This window comes from Columba livia, chromosome Z (genome assembly GCF_036013475.1).
Source record: "Columba livia isolate bColLiv1 breed racing homer chromosome Z, bColLiv1.pat.W.v2, whole genome shotgun sequence".
NCBI classification, from domain to species: domain Eukaryota; kingdom Metazoa; phylum Chordata; class Aves; order Columbiformes; family Columbidae; genus Columba; species Columba livia.
In genome coordinates, this window is record NC_088642.1 from 11,175,444 (window position 1) to 11,199,372 (window position 23,929).

At 55.4% G+C, this 23,929-nt stretch overlaps 4 protein-coding genes across 11 annotated transcripts in view; 3 read left to right on the forward strand and 1 right to left on the reverse strand.

The window, feature by feature from the left end:
• Positions 1 to 7,111: 7,111 nt before the first annotated feature.
• Positions 7,112 to 9,257, forward strand: LOC102083921 (avidin). The gene is made up of 4 exons (XM_005508091.3): positions 7,112 to 7,563; positions 8,088 to 8,301; positions 8,689 to 8,809; positions 9,076 to 9,257. The coding sequence occupies exons 1-4, from the start codon at positions 7,237 to 7,239 to the stop codon at positions 9,173 to 9,175; spliced, it is 762 nt and encodes a 253-aa protein (XP_005508148.3). The 5' UTR covers positions 7,112 to 7,236; the 3' UTR covers positions 9,176 to 9,257.
• Positions 9,258 to 11,034: 1,777 nt separating this feature from the next.
• LOC102095780 (avidin) lies at positions 11,035 to 12,912 on the forward strand. The gene is made up of 4 exons (XM_005508071.3): positions 11,035 to 11,235; positions 11,757 to 11,967; positions 12,074 to 12,206; positions 12,657 to 12,912. Exons 1-4 carry the CDS (start codon positions 11,170 to 11,172, stop codon positions 12,688 to 12,690), a joined length of 444 nt encoding a protein of 147 aa, XP_005508128.1. The 5' UTR covers positions 11,035 to 11,169; the 3' UTR covers positions 12,691 to 12,912.
• A 2,852-nt stretch (positions 12,913 to 15,764) lies between these two features.
• On the reverse strand, positions 15,765 to 23,559 carry CREB3 (cAMP responsive element binding protein 3). 6 transcript variants are annotated; one of them, XM_065047183.1, is made up of 11 exons: positions 23,455 to 23,559; positions 22,068 to 22,445; positions 21,240 to 21,489; positions 20,894 to 21,158; positions 20,583 to 20,695; positions 20,286 to 20,378; positions 19,607 to 19,713; positions 18,112 to 18,180; positions 17,873 to 17,957; positions 17,658 to 17,739; positions 15,765 to 17,274 (listed from the first exon to the last, which is right to left on the reverse strand). In XM_065047183.1, the coding sequence occupies exons 3-11, from the start codon at positions 21,375 to 21,377 to the stop codon at positions 16,910 to 16,912; spliced, it is 1,317 nt and encodes a 438-aa protein (XP_064903255.1). In that variant the 5' UTR covers positions 21,378 to 21,489; positions 22,068 to 22,445; positions 23,455 to 23,559; the 3' UTR covers positions 15,765 to 16,909. The 6 variants fall into 6 exon arrangements, with proteins under 6 accessions (XP_064903255.1, XP_064903253.1, XP_064903251.1 ...); XM_065047181.1 differs by having other exon boundaries at positions 21,240 to 21,377; positions 23,455 to 23,557; XM_065047179.1 differs by lacking the exon at positions 23,455 to 23,559 and adding an exon at positions 23,096 to 23,234 and having other exon boundaries at positions 21,240 to 21,377.
• Positions 23,519 to 23,929, forward strand: part of TLN1 (talin 1) — a 36,816-nt gene continuing 36,405 nt past the window's right edge. For all 3 annotated transcript variants that reach the window (XM_065047177.1, XM_065047175.1, XM_065047178.1), the window contains exon 1: positions 23,519 to 23,664. The gene's annotated coding sequence lies outside the window, so the exon portion shown is untranslated. The remainder of the gene's footprint in view (positions 23,665 to 23,929) is intronic.

A 23,929-nucleotide genomic window follows, 5' to 3' on the forward strand; every position in this document is an offset into this window, starting at 1 on the left:
TGTTCCTTGCTGTTCTGTGCCATGCTCTTCCATGCTATGCCATGCTGTTCTGAGTTGTGCTCTTTGCCATGCTGTGCCATGCCATGCCACTCCAGGGTGCAGTATTCATGACAAAGGGAGCTGCCAGCTCTGACTGTGCTGTCCCCATGGCACTGGTACAACCCCTGGTCCACAGTGTGATCTGAAGGGTCTGTGGAAGAATGACATGGGCTCCAACATGACCTTTTCAGTCCTGGATGCAGCTAGGACCTGCTTAGGCTCCTACCACACTTTGTGGTGGCCACCAAAAATCAGATCCTGGTGTTGCCCTTGCAAGGGGCCCAGAAGCACCCCAGTGACAAAGAACAACCCACCTTTGGCTTCACTGTGCATTGGCAGTTTGCAGGTACAGCGGTACCTGGCATGGCACCCCAGGGCAGCCAGAGATGCCCTGCCCATGCTCGGAGCAAGGTTCCCTACAGCTAGTCGCCCCTACTCCCTGTAGCACACAGAGAAATCCTGGCTGCAGCCAGAGACCAGCTACATATACTTGCTCATGTAATGGGATGTGATGGCGGGATGGCTGTGTCTAGGACAGCTGGCAGGGGTCTGTCTGCCTAACGAACATGGCAGGAGCAGTGCTCATCCACCTGTCCAGGCGATATAGAAACAACCAATCTGGACAATGTTGCAGGGAGATCTATCTGTCTGCCCAGGGCACGTGGCAGGTGGTGTCCGTTTGTCCGTCTGCCAGGTTCAGCTGGCTTAGGGTCCCCTGTCTGGAGATGCAGGCTCTGAACCCCTCTGCCCCCTTGGACTCCACCAGACTCCACCACAGCTTTTGTGGGTCAACACTTTGTGGATTGTCATGGCAAGGAGACACTGGAGAGCACGTGGCTCCTGTGGGAAAAGGTCCTGGAAAGACACCAGGTGAGCCCTGAACCTGCCTTCCCATCCCACAGCCCTTCCTCCCCTTCTGCTGACAGGACTTTCCTTGCAGGGTTGGCACCTTCATCTTCATCCACATCAAGTGATAGGGATGGGGATCGGAGCTGCCTGCACCCTGCTGTTCTGTCTGCATCCCCAAGGCTCTCTGTTGCACCAGTCTCAGGCTGGGCTCCCACCTGCTCCCAGCATCCTGTCAGGGAAACACACCCTGACCATGCCCAGCTTTCTCCCAGTGCCTCTCAGTGCCTCCTGGCAGCCTGCTGGCTGGGGCCACCTTCCAAAAGTTGGCATTCCCTGCATATGGTTCTTATTAAACACATCTCTGCCTGGCAGAGAGCCATAGCTCATGTGACCCTGGGGTGCAAGAAGCCACTCTGGAGCAGGGAGAGATGGGGGATGTTGTTTTGGGGGTCTGTGAGGGGCAGGGCTACAGAACAAGGGGAGGAGAGCAGCTGGGTAATTCCGTTTCCTGACCATGGCTTCAGGCCTCAACAAGTGCCTTCTTGTCCATGTACCTGTTTGGGGCACCTGCAGAGGTCCTGTGGTGGGTGGAACTGGGCAGCATCTTTAGCACAAAGCAGTACGATGCCACATGGCCAGGGGCCGGGCTGTAGGCTGCATGCAGCCAGAACACTCGCCTGGCCTCATATGGCATCTCTGCATCCCAGTCTACCTCTTCTTCCCATTAAACTTCATTTCCAGCTACCGCTCTGGCTGCAAGGCTTGGTCCTGGGTACACAATGAGGAAGAGCTGGGTAGCAGATCCCACAGAGGGGTCCATGGTCATGAGTTGGGAGCCAGGGGTGTTGGTGTGGCCCAAAGTTCAGACTAGATACTTGAAGGACCAGGGTGAGGACCTGGGCTCCAGGGACAGCTACTGGGCACACTGGATGGCTAAGTCTGGATACTGGAGGGATCCCTGTTGTATCTATGTACATATGCATGTATTTCATAGTAACTGGCTCTCACCCCATCAGGCAGAGGGTGGAACAGGATAAGGCTCATTCCAGATGCTCAAATTCACTGTAAAATATTACCATTACATTATGCTTTATTATAACAGCTCATTAGGAAAGAAACCAAACACGTCACATCAAACAAATACCTTTGCACGGACCTGTCTACTATGTGAACTCACTAACTTATCACTTCTGTAACTCATGAAGATTCTAACTCAGGAGTTTCCTAATCCATAATGTGCAGCTCCTAACTCAGGTATCCTGAGCACACTGGGGGAAATTCTGTGGTCAGGGAGAGGTGAGAAGGGCTCAAAGGAGTGTGCTGTCTGGGGTCTGCCTGGGGACTGCTGGGGAAAGATACTGGGAAGCAGCAGGGACTTGGGGCAGTGTCAAGGCCTGTCCACCATCCTCTTCCTCTCATGGTGTGCCCACCCTTCCCCAGCCTTCCTCAGCATCTGCTCCTCTCCCTCCTTCCCTGCTGGACTCTGGGACTGCTTTCATCTCCCCCAGCTCCTGGAGAGTGCCCGGACCACAGCCTGTCCAGTGTATGCTTGTACTGGCTGAGCCCAACAGGCTGTTGTGCCTGGTGGTTCAGATTTCAATAAAAAGACATCCCTGCACCCTCATCCTCACTGCTGCATCATCATCCTCACCCCTGCACCCTCATCCTCATCCCTGCATTCCACACACAGCTCCTCAGTTCAGCCCTGTTGCACAGGGGCATCCCTGGCACTGCCCTGACCACCTTGTGCTTGTTCGCATGCTTACCCTCCTGAAATGCCTGATGTGGCTGTCACCAGAAGCATGAGTGGGTCCACAAAAGCTTCTCCAAAGGGACTGTGAGGTTAAAGCCTTGGGACTCCAGTGGGTATGGGAGGATGAAGCTGAAAGCTCTGGTGGGAGGACCCCACCGGGGGGATGCAATTCCATCCAGAAGTTTGCAGGACCATATGGGACCCCTGGACAGTAAGACTTGGTTCTGTCCTTTTGTCACCCCCACAGCCTCCAATTCAATTTCTTGAGGTGTCCTAAAAAGACAGCTGATGGGATAAAAGATGATCTGAGCAGCCTGCTTGCTAAATGGGGGAACAGAAAGTAAAACAACAGAGTTTACAGGAAGCAAACACTGATGGTGTCACCACCACTTCCCCACAAACCACATTCCGCAGCTGCCTCAAACTTCCCCCATCCTGGTCCCACCTCCCAATGGCCTCATCCTTGATCCTTCTGTGGCTGTTCTGCTTCCCGAGAGCAACAGTCCACCCTGCCCTGATCCTGCCCCAGCATTTCCTGGCCTTTTGCTATTACCTGATACCTTTGACCAGGGCTGCCCACTCCAACCTGCAATGCCCTGGGGTTTTCTTGTTGCTGCTTTGTCAGCTTCACCTCTTTCACCTGTTGAATCCATGGAGCTGCTGCAGATCACTATCCATCCCTGCACACAGGCCCTCGCCCTGACCTGGTGACTCCCTGTTCTTCTGTCTGTCCCCTGCAGTGACCAGATGCCGTTTTGGTACAGGGGCTCCTGCAGGGCAGGGGCGAAGCCCAGGCACAGCCCTCAGCCAGAGGACACTGGGACTCCAGCCAGTAACACCCAGGTTGTGCTATGTCACCAGGATGCTCTAGTCAGCCCCATCTACATCCCTATCCCCATCTCCATGCCTGTACCCATCCCTGTCCCCATCCCAGCCCCCATCCCCATCCCCATCCCATCCTTCTCCCCATCTCTCTCCGTGTCTCCACACCCATCCCTCTCACCATCCCTCCTTGCCTGTACCACCCAGGACTTTCTGGGAAGGCATTGGCATAGCCAGCCAGGTCCGGGTGGGCAGACCCAACCCAGTGAGATCCAGGGTTGTTCATGTCCCTGGGAGGGATGTGTATGGGGATACCTTCCCTGGTGTTGTAGGATCCTGAGCAGCAGGGTCTCCTTCAGCCTCACTGCAAACCTCTCTCTGTGAGGAAAACCAGCCTTTCCTGCTATATGACAAACCTTCGTCGTGGTCATGGCTACTCATATCCCACAATGCCTTCAGAGGCACGGGGAGCTGGAGGAGGCAGTAGGCACCTTGCAGTCATGCAGAGCATGTGGCTGCTGCCACAGCTGTGTTGAGCGAGTGCTCACACATAGTGTTCTGGTTAATAAAAGAAAAACTCATTTATCGGGATCTTGGCATGGGGTAATGCTTACATAGGGGATCAAATCCCTCAAACAATCAGTGACTGTCAAAACGGAGAAGTATTTGCTGTTGCAGGGATCTTCCAGAATTTACATGTCTTAACCACATGTGGAAGGCTGTCCTACACAACCATTTCTGCAGAGACTGTTCTTATCGACTGTTTACAGATATCTCAACACTGAGCATGTCAGTGCTCAACACTTGTCTCAATCCAGCTGTTGTCCCACCTAAGCAGATTGAGCTAGGGAGTTTACAGGTCACTCAAGGTCTCCATGGCTTGTCAATTCAGGTGTGTGCACAGGCAAAGGCTGGTACACTGCCACACTGCAGTGATGACAAAAGAATAAATTTGATTTTCAGGCCTATAACTTCACTTAAAAGTGAAGTCCCATAGTTCCTATCCCCTCTGCTGCATCTGCGTTATCGTCACTCCTGCCAGTCCCCTTGTTGGGACCACACATCTTGCTCTTCTCCTCTACCTCTATCCTTGGCCCAGCTCTGGCTGCAGTCTTGCCAAGCATGGGTCGTCATCTGGGAGGGTGGAGAAGCTCCTTCGCCAGGTTCCCAGCTCCTCCTGGGGCTGGATGGGAGCCGGGGCACCCTCCCAGGTGCAGTCTGCCTCCCTAACCCACGACTGAGCTCATCATACTTGATGGTCCCCCTGAGTGGATGGGGGACCTATGGCTTGTCCAGCTTCCCCTCTGCAGCTGCCAGGCGTCCCTCCTCCTGCTGTCCTGACCAGGCTGTGCTGTGGCACCAAGTCCTCTCTGCTCCAGTGTGTGCTGACCAGGCACTGGATCAATGACCCGGGTTTTCCAACATGGCCATCAAGGATGTGAATGGATAAGGGAACTTCGCTGGCTCCTACCACACGACCATGAGAGACACCTCAGACAAGTTCCTTGTGTCATGGCACTAGGGTCCCAGTATCACATGATCCAGAATAGCCAGCCCACCTTTGGCTTCACCATCAACTGGAGCTTTTCAGGTGTTTCTCCTTTCCCAGCTTCCCCATTGTGTCCCCAGAGCTCCGCTACCCTCCCTGTGGTGTCACAAATGTTCTCCTGACCTCCCTGATATGTCCCCAGGCCTCCCCTGACCTCTCTGTGCTGTCACTGATGCACTTCTGCCTGCCCCTGCAGTGTCCTTGCTGATCCCCTGTCTTCCCCTTTGGTTTCCCAAACGCTCCTCCATCTCTGCAGTGTCCTCAGAACTCTTCAGCCCTCCTTGTGGTGTCCTTCATGGTCCTCTGTACTCTTATGGTGTCCCCAGTCCTCCCCTATCCCCAGCACCAGACCTGCATGGCTGATGGCACTATCCTGGTTCCCACTTCTGGCTCTTGTCCAGGCAGGTCCTACCCAGGATGAGGTGGTGCAGAGCCAGTAGCAGGCTCAGCTGGGCTCACCCCCCACTCCCTATGTAGCTGGCTCCTGTCTAGTGTCATGTCCCCAGTCCCAGCAGGATGGGAGGCTGGGGAGTGAAATATCACCCATGCACAAGCAGCCTTTCCCACTCACAAATGGGCAAGCTGTTTGCCTGAGAGGGAAAGTCCCATACCAGAGCACTCTCCCAAGTCCCACCCCCTGTAGATTCCACCACTGCCTCCAATGGCCAGTGCTCCATGGACAAGGACAGGAAGATAATACTGAGGACCACATGAATCACACAGAGGAGGCTGACAGCCTCGAAGATGACTGGAAAGCCAATGGTGAGTCCTGGGCAGAGCAGCTCTGCAAAGGACTTCTCCACCACTGCTCTGTGCTGGGGCTACATCCATGGATATGAGGAGCAACTAAGCCGTGTCAGGAGTGCTTTAAGTCACTTGGTTTGTTCAGCCCGGAGAAGAGGAGACTGAGGGCAGACCTCGTCACAGCTACAGCTTCATCACAAGGGGAGGAGAAGGGGCAGACACAAATCTCTTCTCTCTGGTGACCAGGGATAGAATCCAAGGGAATGACAGGAAGATGTGCCAGGGGACATTAGGAAAAGGTTCTTCACCCAGCTCGTGCTGGACACTGGAACAGGCTCCCCAGGGAGGTGTCAAGGCCCCAAGCCTGACAGTGTTAAAGAAGAGATTGGACAACACTCTCAGACACATGGTGTGAACTGTGGGGTTGTCATATGCAGGGACAGGAGTAGGAGTCGATGATCCTTGTGGGTCTGTTCAAACTCAGGACATTCTATGATTCTATGGAGACCCTAGGGGGAGCATTGAGCTCTGAGCGTGGGTGTTGGGAGCCAGCTGGGCAGCAAGCAAGGGAGAACAGCAGTGGGACCCCAAAGGCTTTTGGACTAAGTCCTTGGGATGGGAGCTAAAGGCAGATACTATAATCTTCTAATTAAAAACTAAGTGCAGTTCGCACACGGGCATCGCCACATCTCTGGAAAGAGGAGAGTGGTCCTTCTGGTGTCTTCAAGCCTGAGGTAGATGTGTGTCTGGTGAATGCTTGAAGCAGATGCTCATCCTCTGTGCAGGGCAGGGGCCAGAGAGATCCCTTCTGATCTGGACACAGCCAGGTGCCAGTTCTGTCTTCCCCTGAAGCATCAGCAGTGACATGTTCACCTGACTGGAGATAAATCTTGGAGGAGGTAGCTATGTCATGTCCCTGTGCAAGAGCCAGGTGGTCTTAGGACCCCCATTCACCTTCCCATCCTTCATATAGTCTTGAACCATTAATGACCCCTTGGGATGGTTCAGGCTGGTCTCTGACATGGAGCTGTACCCTGCCCAGGCTCAAAGCATCACGCACCATGCACAGGGCATCCCCTCCCATGGGGATAAGCAAATTTTAATACCTACGTATCTTCCAGAAAAGCCCTTCTGCACTGTGAAGAGGGATTAATTCCGGGGTGTCCAAGAGCTGCCCCTGCAGTAACAGTCACAGCTCCTAGAGCCAGTGAAAGCCCAACACAGCCAGGAGAAAAAACAGCTTAGAAACAACAGAAGAAACTTGCAATGCAGGAGGAGACTGACATGAGGATGAACTCGCATGGGCAGACACACCACCCTTCAGCACAGCAGAGAAGAGCTGGTCAGGCTGTGCTTGCTGCAGCATTGTGTTTGGATGGCAGCACTGGGATGGTGGCAGCAGGACAGTGCCAGGCTGTGCTGACCCCAAAGATTCTGTCACAGAGCAAAAAATGGGCTGGCAGGGCCTCTTGGATAGTGGATGTGCAGATCATCCCTGCTCCCCTTCCTCTCTCAGCAGTCATGCTCATCCCCACATTCCTGCAGCACTGCCCAGGTCACACAGACCTCCTCACCTCACTTATCCTGGGCACCTTGCCACCTGGCCACCCCCCTCATGGCTGCTAGCCTGGCACCTGCTGTGCCCACAGGACTCCAGTTACAGCCCTATAAAGGAGGCCAGGCAGGGCACAGAGCTGGGAGGGAACCGTGCTGGACAGTTCACAGCTCCACAGCCATGGGGAGCAGTGCTTTCACCCTGGTCCTTGTCCTGGCCCTGGTAACATGCGTCACCCCTGCAGAGAGAAAGGTATGGGGACAGTTGGTGGTGGGGATGTGGCAGACATGGCACTGGAAGGCAGCATGGGCAGCCAGGGGGTGGTCTCTATTAAATGTCATTTTAAGCTCGGACAAGCAGGAAAGCTTTGCAAGTACCTTCTCCAGACAATGGGGAAGGTATCTCTGAGTGACCCTCACCCAACCAGTCACCATCTCAACAAAGCTTTGCTCCCACAGGGAGACCATGCCCAGAGCATCCCCTCCCATGGAGTCTGTGCTCAGGGGCACCATTCATGGGGCATCCCTTCCCATGAGGTCTGTACCCAGGGGTACAGTGCACAGGGCACCCCTTCCTGCAGGGTCTGTGCCCAGGAGCACCACACGTACTGACAGGCTGGGATGTGCCTTGCTGCACCATCCACTCTGCAGCCAGCAGCACCTGGGGGAGCATCACCCCAAACTGGGGACAGGGAGAGCCATGGCCTGCAGTTGTACCTGGGCGGTGGGAGGGATGGGACCCACCTCTGCACTGTGTTCTGGGCCTTGTCCCTTCAGTGTCAGCTCAGTGGGCTGTGGAGGAATGAGCAGGACTCGCTGATGGAGATTTCAGCAGTGAGGGACAACGGGGACTTCCAGGGGAAATACCTGACGCGGGTCACCCTCACCGGCAGCTGCGCCTACACCTCCCCACTGAAGGGTGCCCAGCAGCAGCCCACTGATGGGGTCTGGCCCACTTTCGCCTTCACCGTGCACTGGGACAAGTTCTCCAGTAAGTGCTGGGACACCCAGGGTTAACACCAAGGGGTCAATGGGAGCCACTTGCACAGCCAGCAAGACTTTTCCTTTGCTAGAAAGTCTACTGGGTCATGCTTAGGTGCAGCTAAGCAGAGGAAAGCAGGGGTGCTTGCCCAGCATGGGAAATACTGTATTTGCAGGGGTCAGCCCCTCTGCACTCAGAGTCTCTACATACACCCCTGCTGGGCAGCACAAGGTGACCATGGTGAGTCCAGACCCCATTTGGGCATGGGGATGCGGTGCTGCAGAGCCTGGCTCCCCTGAGGGAGGCGCTGGGGAAGGGCAGGTCCTTGGGGAGGGGGAATCAGCTGGTGAGCAGAGGTGTCATCCCCATTGAACCTCCACCAAACGCTTCCCCCAGACGCCACCACCGCCTTCACGGGGCAGTGCTTTGTGGACACGGGTGGAAAGGAGACACTGACCACCATGTGGCTGCTGCGTGAAGCCGTCGGGTCCCTCGAGGAGGACTGGAAAGCCACAAGGTAGTGGGGGGACACTGGGGTCAGTGGTCCCACAGAGGGGGCCTCCCCAGGACCCCTAAGGACAAGCATCCACCTGGGTGAGGGGAGCACCCCTGGGAACCCCACAGCATAGGTTTGCAGTGGGTTTGCCAATGCCTCCTGGCTAGGGGCTTGCCCTGGCTAGGGGCATCTGGCAGCTTCTTGGGGTGAGTTGGGGGGCATTTAGGGACACCCCTGAGTGGGCTCTGTCTGTGAATTGTCCTACGGGATCTCTCTGCTTTCTGCAGGGTAGGCAGAAATGTCTTCACACGCAAACGCACCTCGAAAGGAAAGACCCTGCTGAGCTTGTCACAATCCTGTGAGCATGCAGCTTCACCCACCCCATGACAGCACCCTCCAGCTACAGACTGGCCCCACCAAGGGAAGTAAAATCAGTCTCTCACATTAAAAAAAAAAAAATTAAAAATCATGTCAGTTCTGGTGATCTTTTTTAAAAAATCTGCCCTCACTTCCCCTCTGAAGTACCTTCTGTCTCCATGGGTCCTCCTGCAGAGGGGAGGGCTCACTGCTATCTGCTGGCCACCGCTGTCCTTTCCCAGGGACATCTGGATGCCCTTTGATCCCTCTCATCTAGCTCCCTGGGCTCATTCTCCACCTCATCCTAACCCAAACTTCCACCCCGAACCACCACTCCCCGCCTGCCTGCCAGTGGCAGAGGTGGTGTCAGCATCCCAAATCCAGACGACTACCTTGCAGCATCTTCATATCCATCCCCACCAGACACATTTCCAGCCCCAGGACTCCATGCTCCATAGGGCTGGGTGATGGAGGTAATGGCATTGGTAGACGTGAGATGTCAGTAAACTGCTTCCTTTGCACAACACGGCACCCGAAGTGAGCACAGTTAAAGCCCCTGCCCCAATCCATCCCATCCCACTCGTCCTCCTGCATTAGAAACAGGGATTTTACCATTCTGTGCTGCTGCATTTTGGCAGTGCCACTCTATCTGCCTTTGTGGACACCTGCCAAGCTTAGTCAGCTCTTCCAGTGCAGGGTTTTTGGCAGGTTCATCGGTGAAGATGAAGCCTCTTGAAGTAGCGTTACAAATATAACCCAGGGCCAGGACCACCAGCACACGACTGGTACAGTCTGTCCAGCCTGGCTCATCCCCAGCAAAGTCAGTGCACAGTGTCATGTGTGATGTGGAGCAGTGGCTGCCACCTCCCTGGCACCTCAAGCAGGGCAGCTTGTCCCTGCCAAGCGGTGTGGAAAGGCAGGGGCTGGTGTCAGACTGAATGGATGGAGTATGGAATCCAAGGCAAGAGCCCTGAGGGGGGATTTCTCAGGTCGTTGTGATAAGCCAGTGAGTTTGGGACTGTATAAAAAGTGACAGTGAAGAGTCTGTGTTAGGAGAGGGGTGGTTTCCACTTGCAACAGACTTTGGGGCCATCCAGACCATAGGGAGAGGTGCTCAGCAGCAGCAGGGTCCTGGGGTGTGCTGGGCACTGAGCGGTGTGACCCCAGGGTGGGACTCCACCACCCGCAGTACCTGCATCGCAACCCTGCTGCTATTCGGTGCCCTGGACACTGCTGTCCTGGGGACGGCATGTGTTTATGCAGCTGAATCCCACCTTAATTTTCAGTTGCCCACAACACCATGCCTGCTCCAGGCACTGCAGTGAGCAGGGAGGCAGCTCAGGAATTCAGCGACAGCGCACACTCTATTTTGTACATCCAAAGCCCCTAGGAGCAGCAAACATAAGAGGTGCAAATACAAAGCTGGTCAGCATGCTGGGTGTTCAGCAAATACGTTTGCTTGGGCACCAGTGCCTCCCTGTGGTCACTTCTTCCTCTAACTCCTCTAAAAACAAAACCAGCAAAATTAGCAGCTGGTACCCAGAAGATTCTGGGGAAACGTTATTGCTGCTAAAGTAGGAGGCAGGGCGAACGTCCTGTTCCATGCAGTGCTGCAGCTGCTGCCAGGGATGCCATGGCACCAAGTAGGTGACACCCTGGTCAGGCAGTAGCACCAGTAAAGCACAGAGCTCTTAAATGTTTACACAGGTAATAATTCCCAGCCTGCATGCACTGGAGTCAAAATCATGAGGAAGACAGTTATGTTTTCCATGCTGCTATAAGGGCCTTAAAAATGGCCCAAGCCCCCACCTCTCCCCACAGCCGTGCTCATCCCCACATTCCTCCAGCACTGCCGAGGTCACCCAGACCTCCTCGCCTCGCCTGTCCTGGGCATCCTGCCACCTGTCCACCCACCCCATGGCTGCCAGCCCCGTGCCTGCGGGGCTCCAGTTACAGTCCTATAAAGGGGGCTGGGGTGTAGGGTTGAGAGGCAGCTGTGCTGTGTGCTTCACAGCCCTGTGGCCATGGGGATTGGTGCCTTTGCCCTGTTCCTCGCCCTGGCAGTGTGTGTCACCCCTGCGGAGAGGAAGGTATGGGGATGGGTGGTGATGTGGATGTTGTACAGGCACCCTGCTAGACCCCAAAGCCTGCTGCTGGGGCTGCAGTGCCCAGCAGGGAGCTAGCACTGGGATACTGGTACTGGTGGGACCAGCACTAATGCAGTGCTGAGGGAAGACACGGAGGGGCTGGGAGGGAGGAAACACTCCTGCAAGGATGCTTCTCGCTGTGGGAATCCAACCAGAAACAAAGCCATGCTCCAAAGAAACCAGATTTCCCACCAAGTGTGCTGGGAAAGCAGCGCACCCTCTGCTTTAGCATTGGGGGGGGGACCTGCTCTCCTCTGGACAGCCGCAGCAGACAGCAGATGGGCAGAAGGCAATCAGTGCACCAGGTGCAATGCCCTGGTCAAGACGGCGATGCTGGTTGCACCAGCTTTGCCCAGAGTCTGCACCACATTCCCCATCCCCGGGAAGAGCCGAGGTGGTGGGGCAGGAGCAGGGTGCCTCCTACACCTCGTGGAGCAGCCCAAGCCACAGTGCTGGCCTTGTAGTGCCTCCTCTCTGGGTCCTGGCGGAGTGACACCGGCTGCCGGATGGTCGTGTCCATCCTCAGCAAGGACGGTAGATTCTCCGGTTCCTACCTGCCGGGGTCTGCAGCCAGTGACCCCCAAATCCTCACCTCACCGCTGGAGGGGTCCCAGCAGGACACGGGACTGGTGCCACAGCCCACCTTCTCTTTCACCGTGCACTGGCGGCTCCCAGGTAGGCAGGAGGGGACTTTGGCCCTGCAGCAGGGATGCCAATGGGACCCAGAGGGGTGGCTTTGTATCTCTCCATCCTGGCTCATGATCCCCTTGGACTCTTCCAGATTCAGAGGCAGCACGGACTACTGCCTTCCTGGGCCAGTGTTACATCAGCACCAATGGGGAGGAGACCCTGCATGCCGTGTGGCTCATGCGAGAGGTGTCTGACAGCCCCACCGAGGACTGGAAAGCCACCCGGTGAGAACCAGGTCCCAGCCACCTCTGTGCCAAACTTTCTTGCACCCTGGAGCTGGAGAGGAGAGAAATCCTGTGGGATGAGGGATGGTGGGATCAGGAAGGTGAAATGGGTTTGTCACTGGTGATGAGCAGGTGCTAAGGAGCATCCCTGTGACCTGGCCAGCTCCTGCATCCCATGTGTGCCTCAGGGTGGGTGACTCCAGGACAGGATCTGGCCCCAGCCAAATCCCCCAGGCACTCTCCTGCACGCAGCAGCAAGAGAGCAGGACGTGATGCCAGCACCCAGTGCAGCCTCTACCACAGTGTGCTGGTGCCCTGGGCATCGCACTCAGCACCCAGTGAGGCAGTGGAGGACATGGTGCCCCCACTTTGGGTTTCCCCTCTGTACACAACAGCACAGTGTAGGGGAGCCTGGCTGGGTGAATGATCCCAATTTCACGTTTCCTGCAGGATTGGCACCAGCATTTTCACCCGAATAAAATAACAGCAAGCAGGAAAATCCAGGAGGCACAGGACTGCGAGGAGATGGTGGTTTTCCCAGCCAAGCTCTGCCTACACCGACATGCTGCATTTCAGCAATGCTCAGCCCACAGGTTGATGCTTTCCCAGGCAAGTTCAGCCCAGGAAGAAGGCTGGGCACCAGGTACAAAATAAAAGGTTACTGTGGGGATGCAGAGCTTGGCTCTGGTTTCTGCCCTACCTTAAACCCACTGGGTTTGTCTTGCCTCACAGTGACCCTCCTGGAGAGGCTTCATGCAGCATCACCAAGGGCAGGAGGGTCCCTGGGGATGGGAGCTATCCCATGTTCCCTCCCTGACAGCATAGAGCAGTGCTGCACCTGCAAACCTGCTGCTGTCCTGTGAGTAACTTGTCCCTCGGGGTCCCTCCCAAACATCCCCAGGGGTGTGGGGAGGCTGGGTTGTGACCAGGCAGTGGGATGATGCACAGCCTCGCTAGGACAGCATGTCCCAGGGCTGCAGGGCAGGCTCCAGGCAGAGCTCTCCCTGTGTGAGCAGAGCAGAGGAAGTTTCTTGGGGACCCGAATACGTGGGGCAGCTGCAAATAGCTTTTGCAGAGCCGGCAGCCTCCCATTCCCAGCCCCGGCGGATGCACTGAGGTGGCCAGCTGCCAACCCACCCAGGAGTGGGGAAAGCTCCCAAATGGCCTGTCCCAAGACAGCTGTGTCCCCTGAGCAATACACACACAGGGGTCTCCAGCCAAGCCCCTGCTATACAGCATGTGGCCAGGGAAAGGGAAGAGAGGATAGACACATCTGGTAACAGCTGGGTTTTTTTGAGGCATCCCAGCCCAGCCTCTCCAGTTCCTGCCTCAGACACTTTGCCATAGCAGCTCTGACATGACCAGTTCCTTTGGGGGTTCAGTAGTCCTGGGGCTAAGGTGCCAAGTTTCGAGAACTGGGGGAACGTGGTGACTCCCCTGCTGTATTTCCTGCTGCTTTTTTAACCAAGTGCTCAGATTTCTGCTAGTTTTTCTGTTTCCACCAATAACCAGCAGCTGGTGCTGGTGGATAAAAATAGGACGGATGCTGACTGTGGGATTTGGGTATGCCTGTCTTCTGCTACCGACTGAAATTCCCACCTCTCTGAGAAACCCTGGTTCCTTTAAGAAAAGGCAAAACCTGATCTCTTTAATGCCATGAGCAGGACGAGTTTTGTCCTGGCCACAGACCCCAGGCCCTTGCCAGCAACAGGAGACAAATTTCATTTCATACTTTTGTAACTTCCAATATGTTACTACCATGGAAAGGAGATGGCATTATCAACACTGGTGGAGTCACCAAACAAAACAGAGTTTCCATTTGGCAACACCCGTATGTGACCTGCTGAGGGCTGAGCAGAATATTTTGCCCTGAAAGGCTCATGTTTCTGGTCTGTCAGCATGTTCCCATGATGCTGACACGGGCACCTGCTGCAACCTGTGCAGGATACAGGTTGATCTTGGGAATGGCTGAGGCAATGCAGCGGGGAAGGCAAGCAGAGACCATAACACCCACCCAAGCCAGAGTGCAGGGCTGTGTGTGCGTGCAGACATCACCGATACACACACAGCTCGCGCTCCGATCCCTGCAACATGCAAGGGAAAGACGTCATGGATGGTCTGCAGCGAGGGTGAAAGGCATATCAGGCTCCTCTTGTTCCTCTTCCTGAGGGAAACAAGGTGCAAGCCTCCTTGGCCAAAGGACTTATTCCAGGCATTTTTATCATGGCTGCCCTCTAACCCAAGGTGTAAGGGCCCAGGCTGAGCTTCCTTCCTCTCACCAATTCAGAGCTGATCACCGTGGGACCAGCACAAGAACACAGAAAGCAATGAAAAACAGCAGCCCTGAGCCAACAGGGGCTGAGACCATTGAGCAGCCATCCTCAAAACTCCCAGCAGGAACATGCGTTCAGCTGCATTTGATGAGGAACCCGCTGCACTCACCCTGCTTGTTACCCCAGAGCTATCTATCCTCCTGACACTTGGCCAAGAAAGCCCAGCCACTGCAGAGCATGGTGCTGCCTCCATTACCCCTGGCCAAACACCAGCTCTGGTAGCTACTCCCTGCTTTTCTGGCAACACCGTGTTTTATTCCATGTGACTTATACAACATCGATTAGTGCTTGGCCAGGGACTCCAACTGATATCGGTGGCATTACACATCCCAGCCTTGCACTGCAAAAAATGAAACTGAAGTGAGGACACAGTCCTAGACCTTCACACCACACAGCTCCTGGGGAAGGGTCCAGTGTTTCCCCTGGGATGCTCATGGGCTGCCTGGCCCAGGCATGGCAGATCTGCCCCTGCTCCTGTTTCAAGTGTGCTGTTACCTGTCCTGAGACAGGGCTCATGGGTGAGCCACCCCCGTGCCTGTCTCCCCTCCCTGAGCAGAGACACAACCTTCAATTTTATATTTCATTCACCTGTACAAGTACCCTCTACTCCCCGAGTGGATTGCAAGCAGTGATGCCTGCACCCACCTCCTCGATGGGCCCTCATGCCCCCAAACTCCACACTGCGTTCTGCAGCCTGACCTCAGGCTCTGTCTGAGCCTCCCATGGACCCAGTGATCACAAACCAGCCCTGGTTTAGCAAATACCCTGCATGCAAGTCCCTCCCAGCTGCCCCTGGCCAAGGGGACGGGGCTGTTGCACCACTCTGGCTCTGCTCCACTTCCTGCGATTGTGCAGCTCCCCGTTACGAAAGCAGAGGTGGGGGCAGACACTGACTCCTCTTGCTTCCTCTGGGGGAAGCTGCTCGTTTCCGCTGCGCTGGGGGCTCGAGTACACGCAGGTCACACATGGGTGCTGCATGCTCACAACACCCACTCGCCCCCAAAAGCGGTTCAAGAGTGTTTTCACACCCTTGAAAGGTGGCGAGAGCAGAGCAACTGCCCCACAAGCTTGCGCTGTTCCTTAACAAGCCCCTCTGCACAGCCACAGGAAGGCAGCGCACGTTCCCCTTCGCTAGGCTGTGAGAGTGATCATCCACCAGCCTCCCTTTGTTTCCTTCCACAACACTCCCAGCCCCTCACCACAATAACCAGAGGACACAGTCACACACACATCATTAATATTTACTTACATGTTATTAATAAGGAAATCATTATTATCCTGATCTAGTTGAAGTCCCTGTTCATCACATGGGGGTTGGACTAGATTATCTTTAAAGGTCCCTTCCAAGACAGACTATTTTGTAAGATTCTATGAAATGTCCTGAAGCAGGACAAGGAGGGATGATCAACAGGTACCACTAAGTTGCACTCCAGGAAAGGCACCGCTCACCAGCTCAAAGTGTCCCTGCTCAGCCCTGGGGAGCAACCAGAGCCAGGTGACCACATCACTGGGCAGGGCAGCAAAGGCCAGGCACACGAGGACACAGCTTTTAAACTGTCCCGTGGCCAAGAAAACCTTCACAAGGGCAAGCAGGTCTGCGGCTCTCCGCTCCACAGCCCCTCAGCAGTCCCATCTCATGCACACCTTCTCCCTCAGGCCCAGAAGTCCTGCTCCCAGGGCTGTGGGAGATGAAAAGCCCAGCTCCTACAGATGGGGAAGAACATACACGGCTTGGGAAGGACTCCACATTACCTTCTCTAGCCAGGCCAGGAGCTGTGCCTGTGGCTCAAAAGCTAGCAGGAACAGGCGACATGCAGGGTCTGTCGCAATGGCAGGATCACTCCCTGTGAGGACACTGAAGGTCAGCTCACTATCTCACATATAGGAATCATGCAACACTGCAGGATTACAAGGAAGGGAACAAGGGACAGATGCTTGCAGCCACCAGAGGCAGCAAGAAGTGTAGGATGCAGCCTGTTCACCTCAACCTGGGCAGGGAAGAAGCAGGGCAGCAGTCTCCATCACCAACTGCATCCAGCCAGATGAAGCACAGGCACCTCAGGCCCATCTGCCTTCAGCTTTCATGCCACACCCCTTCTCTGCAGCCCCAGGCTGCAGGCCACATCAGCATCCATTGCAAAGCTCCCAGCATTTCCTACCCCATCTCAGATAGAGTCATGCTATAGATATACAGAGCATCAGAATAGGCCAACCCTAAAACAATTCCTCCCTGGTAAACCCTCTGAGCTGCCACTGATCAGGAGAGTATTCAGAAGAATCTGCTTTGATAGATTATCTGCTAACGCAGCTCTGTTTGTCCTGCCTGGCAGGGTGGCTGGAGTCACCCCAAGAGGCAGGAGGTGGCAGGGGTCACATCTCATTGGCATGGTGCTGCTGGATGACAACTCTGGCAGCACCTTCCATCCACTCCTGCCTCTTGGCTTTCCAGGCCGCCAGCATCGCTGCCTGCAAAGAGTCGCTCTGGGAAAGCTCCTCCTGAGGCTGGGGAGGGCCCAGCTCTGAGCCCGCTGTCGCTGGAGGGTCAGAAGACGAGTTGCTGTAGAAAGAAGATCTGAGATCCGGGTTAGGTGGGCTCTGCTTCTCTTCCCATGACTGACTGAGGCTGCCCAACAACGAGGGGTCCTCAGGCTCTGGAATGAGCCCCTGTAACGCAGCCTTCTCCTGCACTTCAGGTGCTGCCTGGTTCGGGAACTCGCGGATCTGCCGGGACAGCACTGCAAGAAAGGTAGAGCCAGCCCTGTCATTCCCAACCTTTCGCCATCCTGCTCTGAGCACAGGCCATTACAGAGCCCATAGAGAAGAACACACTGTTCAGCCACAGCTGCCTTCTCCCGGGTGAGATGGGGAGAGCAACGCTGCACAGCTTGGTAATTAAGACAACTAGATCCCTCCAGTTTCTGGTATTGCCCCTGCAACAGGGCTGAGGAAGAGTCCAGAGCTGGGTCGAGACAGCAAAGCCAAACCTAGTGGTCACCCCTCACAAGGGGCTGCTGGGTTGGAGGCCCCCATCCGGAATTCAGGCTGTCTCTGAGGAAGGTGCTGTGCGTCAGAGGGCAGCACATCACCTGGAGCCACATCTCAGCCCCCAGGCACTCACCTCTGAGCTCTGGCTGTGGCTCTCTGCCGCCCAATGAGCAGATGTTGGGGGAGAGAATGAAGCAGAAGGACAGAACCAGAACCTGGAAACAGGAGAACAGCAAAGACCTCAGCAAAGGACATGGATAGCATCACCAGCCTCAATAAATGCCTCTCTCCCAAACTTCTAAGTACAGTAGAGACCCCTTCCCAGACACTGGGCCCGAAGCCACTCACCATGGTGCAGCTTTTTGCTGTGGCAGTTTTGGTGGTTGACTGGATCACCAAGGCCTGCAGTTTCCGCAATTGCTTGAGCAGTGACCTGCATGAGAGCAGGCAACACCAATTAATACAGTGGCTGAATCAAGTCCTGCATGTTTCTCTCCTCCCCCTTTGCAGCCCTGGACAGGCCACAATCCCAAGAAGAGGAACAGTGTTCCCCACATCTCCTGTCACACCCAACAATAAGAACTCACATGTTCTGCTCCTGCAGCAGCTGCACCTTCTTCTCCAGCCTTTGGTTCTGAGCTGTGCAGGCTGCCACCCTTCCCAGGAAAGATGAACAGCATAGGGGAAGAACAAAGAGGTTTTGTTAGCCAACCGCAGGGACTTCACCAGAGTCTCTCCTCAGGTAATCAGCCACCTCCTCTGGGTGGCTGAGGTAGATAGAATTGCTCCTGGAGTCTACTTGGCACCACCCAGAGCAAAGCCCAGAGAGTAATATCTCACACCAGGTTTGGGGAAGGATGAGCCCCGCCCAGTCCCCCAGAGAAGCACCAGGCTAATCCCTAAGGATGCTCACTCCCAGTGACACACCAGCTCTGCAGATCCACAACATCGGGCTGTACTGCAACACATGCCTGACCTGGAGAATACACTGGAATTTGCAGGCCAACGCCTGGCTTGAACAAAGCAAGCTCTGGGCCATCTCCATGCCTAAGAGAGCAGGGCAGGCTATGCTTCAAGCTTCTGAGCCCCCTGAGGAGAGCTGCTGCCCCACAGTCAGGCTCACTTTCCCCCCAGGGTTGGCAAGACTCCAGCAGTAGCACAGCACAGCTGCTTGTGACCAGCTACTCTCTGCTACTGACAGCTGGTAATGTCGTTAGCACAACTAACAAACTTTCATCAGGAGAGCACCATTCTCTGTGATCAAGAAAGTCAAATATTCATTCCCTTCCCCTCGTTATCAGGCCCTGAAGGTCCTGTGCACCAAGTAGACAAACCAAACAGATTTCTTCCTCCCCTCCCTACCAGCCTCAAGGTTCCTGGGCGCCAGGCCGGTTACTCTCTTCCTTACCAGCCTTGAAGGTCCTAGGCACCTGGCCAGCCCGGTGTTGTTGACGACCCTGTCACAGAGCAGGGAAGCGTAACAGCACACAGAGCACTGTCCATAAAATCAAGCAGTTACAAGTCCTAAGGGGAAACTTGGACCATAACTGCTGCTGGACAATGAGACACAGGACCCCCCCAGCCAGGGACAACTCCACCATCATCAGCTTCCTCCCACGACTGAGGGAGTAACTCATATTTCTTTATATAATTTTTCAGTCTGGATTATGATCATTATGTTGATACAGCAAACCATGTATTAAGATCTAACTTCATCAGTAGAGGGTCCAGGTGATTAGAAATGATAAATTAAGTTTTATTAGGATCTAGATGATTAGGAATTATAAGTCACAGGGACATGGTTTAGAAATAGGCTTGACATTACTAGGTTAATGGTTGGACTTGATGATCTTAAAGGTCTTTTCCAATCAAAATGATTCTATAAATTCTGTATTACACTACTAATAGATTGCACTACATTAATTCTGCTTGTAGAAATTTTGTGCTGTTCTAACCATAGTATGTCAAGAACATTAAACTTAAATTGAAACTACAATTTAGTGCCCTCATCATTCTTCCAAGGATCCCTAACAGAATCTTTCTGTGTCCCCAGCGTCGGGTGACACTGTTGTGTACCCATACCGGTTTTCCAGGCCGTCCACGTAGATCTTTTTCCTGCGACGACTATTCTGGGCTGATTGCTTGTTCCGGATCTTCCGACGTACTTTCTTCAGAAGCCGCTCTTCAGTCTGCAAGGATCATTTCTCATTAGCAGCAACCCCAGGGCACTGGCAATCCAGCCCTCACAAATCCTGCACACATTTCTGTGTTCGACCCATGTGCTTTTGTCCTCTGTCCCTCCCACAGCGCTGAACAAACTGCGGGAGCTGCAAGGCAAACCCCGGCCTGCTGTTGCAGCCAGCAACTTCCCTGGTATAGAAAAGTGAGGTAAACCTAAGGGAAATGAAAAGCATGCAGCTCATAAGCCACTGAGCAAGTGGGAAAAAAAACAGCTGGAGGCATTTGTGGTGCAACTGCCTCCTGCAAGCAGCCGTGAGTGGTGAGACTGACAGCAGCCAGATCTCACCGCTCTCTGTATCCACCCAACTAGCAAAGCAGAGGCTGCTGTGCATAAGGAGTCCCCCGAGCCCTGAAAGGAGGAAAAGGACATCAAACCCTGCCACACCCTGCTTTCAACACAGCACTCGGGCACCAATGCTCTCATCAAGGCACTATCCTGTGTCTTCAAACCCTGACTCTGGTTGAAGCATTCAAGTGGTCCAAGCCTGTTTGGCAGTTACAGGTTATAGCAAGGACTCACTTTGGTTAGTGGTAGACAGGTTGGTAATGAAACACCTTCTTTCTCCAGGAGCTGCTTCTCCTCCTCTGTCAGTACCAGCTCTGGGAAGTCAGACTAGAAAACAACAAAAATACACCTGCTTAGAATGCAAAATAAAGTGAGTCCACCTCAGAGCAGAGAGGACAAGCACACAGGACCAGGACCAACGCTCCCAAATCAGCATCATGCTTCTTCAGAGATATGCCCCAGAAGAGACAAGCCAGGAGAAGAGATGTGAGCAGAGCAAAGGCTGGGGCCCACAGGTGTGGCAGTCAGTACCTGCACAATGGCTTCAGGCACAAGCTGGGGTTTGGCATCCACAGCAACAGTAGTGAGGAAACCAGAGCTCTGTTCCAGCGCCTTGTCTGAGCCTTCCAAATCTGTCCATGGCCCTGGGGAAGGAAAGGATCGTGGGCCTCAGTGAAGCGGCACCTGAGCTTTGAGTAGCATGAAATCACAATTTTACAGCGGCAGAAAGACACTAAATTCAGATCTCTCCATCACTGCCTGGCAACCACCCAAAAAACTCCACCGTCGGACTGTTTTTCTGCCTGTACCCAGGACAGAGAGAGCCCATGCACACCACTTACCAAGGTCAATGGAAACATCTCCTTCTGCCATTTCAGACCTCACACTTTCCAGCACAGGCCAGTTCTGATGGAGAGAATAGTTGTGATCAACCTGCACAATGTCTGAACTTCGAGGGCTGTCGGCAAAGTCACCGCTGGAGGTATGGGACAGCTGCTGATCCTCGTAAACACTACTGTCAGTCGTATAACCCTGCAGCGTGACTGGTTCATCTTCAAAGGGGCTCAGCAGTGAGCTGATGAAGTCATCCATCTCCTTGTCCAGCAGCTGTGGAAAAAATATGTTACTCAGCAGGGACCCAAACCTCCTGAACCACAACCCAACAGTGATTCCTCCCAAAGAACTCACCCCAGGCTCTGGCAGGCCCCAGTCTTCCAGCAGACCGTCTTCCTCCCCTGGGATTTCAAGGCAGGGAGCATCATCCTTCAGGAGGAATTCAAGCAGGTCCTCATCTGCCAGGGCAGACAGTTCCTCTGGGGACGACATCTGAGCAGGACACCCAAAGTGAGCACAGGCTCCAGGGCAGACACCAACACTCCTTTGAGATGTCCCTCAGTCCCTGCAGACTAAGCCTCCATGTGCAACAGCTGCCAGGACCCTGCAGAAACAACCAGCCCACGAGTATCTACCCAGCAAGCCTGTTGACCAGCACTGATGGCCCCACCACACCAGTTTCCCCACCAGACTATTGGGACCCAGCCACAGGATCGATGCTCCACCCAGAGTGCAAAAGCTTCAGTGAGGAGAAGGAAAGTGGAAGGGCCGCAGACCTTATGCCACGGAAAGCATGCAAGATCCTTCTGTTGCACTGAAACCCAAAGGTGTTGTACCCCCAGCATGCAGCCACTAGGACCTGCCTCCTGCCACAGGCAAATTACTAAGAGAAGTCATCACTAACTAAAAGGTTAACTAGAAGGGTTTTATTAGTGATTAAACAATGATCAAATTATAATTAATCAACAACTGAATGAAAATGAAATGGTAATCAAATGGTGATTAAACAATAATTCAATGCTAATTAAACAATTATTTAAGTGATTATTTAAACAATCACTCACGCAGCTGTCAAACACTCCACTATTCACTACACTTACAATAAAGCTATAGCTATACCTATCTATATAACTGTCACTAGCATACAATATACTTTTAGGTTGAATATAAAATGCCACCTACCTCGCTGCGGATATCAGACACCCGATGAAGGGTCGGTCAGCCTCGAGCAGTGACTCTGAGAGGGTCCCCTGCCCCAGGGGAGTTCACCGCAGTGCAGCTCACTGTCGAACCACTGAGCCTGGTGGGCTTGGTGAGGCCACAGGCATTTATAGCGTGAGGCAACAGCCTGGTTTTCAAACTCAGCCTTGTTGTTTGTGCAAAAGTGCAGCTGGGGCAGTTTTATTTTTGTCTAGTCCCAGCTCGGGACGCTGCTGTTATCTCCTGATAAGACATGGCCTCGAATCCTTGGTGCCTGAGGAGATGCTGCCTCATGGGATTTTCAGGGTTTGCAGGGCCACGGCAGGTTTGGTACCAGGGTCGCCTGCATGTTTGTGATGCCTGAACCAAAGTACTGCTGTCAGTCAGGACCTTCACGTCTCCCCATTCGCTCTGTTAACCTTTCACATCTAGCTAGCAGGTGTCACATTCAAATAAAATAAGAAAAAAAAAAGAAAAACCACAAACCCAAAACCACCCAAAAACAGGCAGCCAGGGCAGACCCCAGCCACCGGGAGCTGGAAGCTGGTGTGCAGGGCTGCCCTGCCAGGGGTCATGGCCAGCGGCAGGACACGGTGCAAGGAGGAGAAGCGGAGCTGGGCAGGGCCCGGGCAGCGCCACGGACACTGGGGACTGTCTGTGCAGGGAACGGGCGCTGGGCAGGAGAGGGAAGGCTGAGGAGGGGACAGCAGCCGGCGGGAGAGGAGCCGCTCCCCAGCCCGGACACCCACCCGAGGGACCTCTCACAGACCCAGCCCTGGGGCTGCAAGCGCGGCGCCGGCCTGGGGCACAGCGGCAGCCGGCGGGCCCCGCCGGGCAGCACAGCCCAAGGCCTGGCAGGGCCGCGGCCCCGGGCGCCCCACCGGCGGGCTGTCAGCGCCGCGCCGCCCCGGGGCAGCTCGCTCCTTGCCCAGCAGAGCCTCCCGGCCGCGGGTGGGGCGAGGGCGGCGGTCCCAGAGCAGCTGGTCCCGAAGCCCCGGGCCCGTCCTCACCTCCGCGCAACACGCCCGGCCACGCCGCTTCCACGGCACCAACAGTGACGTCACCCGCCTCCCGGCAGGTCCCGCGCGCTCGGCAGCCCCGCCCCTACCGGGGTGACGCGGCGGCGCCCGGTGCCCATTGGCCGGTGGCGTGTCGGTGGCGGGAGCGCGCGACGGGGCGGGGGCACGCGGCGGCCGGGAGCGGGGTGAGGTGGGGGCGGAGGGGTCGGGAGTGACCCGAGCTTGCGGGGGCCCGGAGGCGCCAGGGTGTTAGCAGCGGGCAGAGCGCGGCCCCGGGCAGAGCGCGGCCCCGGGCTGCGGGCGCTGAGCTGTGCCCAGCCCCGGGGCGCAGGGTGGGGCTGCGAGAGTACCGAGAGACGCGTAGCCCCGGGCTTGAGGCCGGGGTGCGGGGCGGAACCGAGCGGAGCGCAGCTCCGGGACTCCGTGCCGTGTCGCGCCGCCCGGCGGCGCCCGCTGCCCCGGCGCATGCGCGGCAGGGGGCGGTGGGGCGGGAAGCGGGCGGTGCCGCCCCGCTTTGCTCAGCCTCGGCGGGGCCGCCGCGCTGCTCCTGCCCGCGCAAGGTACGGGGACGGGGGACAGGGGAGACACGGGGTCCCGGTACCCAGGGAGGGGGTCCTGGGACACGGGGTCTTGATGACTGGCAGCGCCCTGGCTCCCGGGGGGCTACCGGAAACGGATGTCCGGGAGGAGCCCCCCCCCGTCCCGGTTACCGGGGGTACGGGGGGGAGTAGCTTTCCGGTTGCCGGAGCCTCCGTGCTTCTACCGGGGCTTGTGGCCCGGGCTGCGGTGACCCCGGGGGCTTCCGGGAGTCGGTCACGGCTTGCC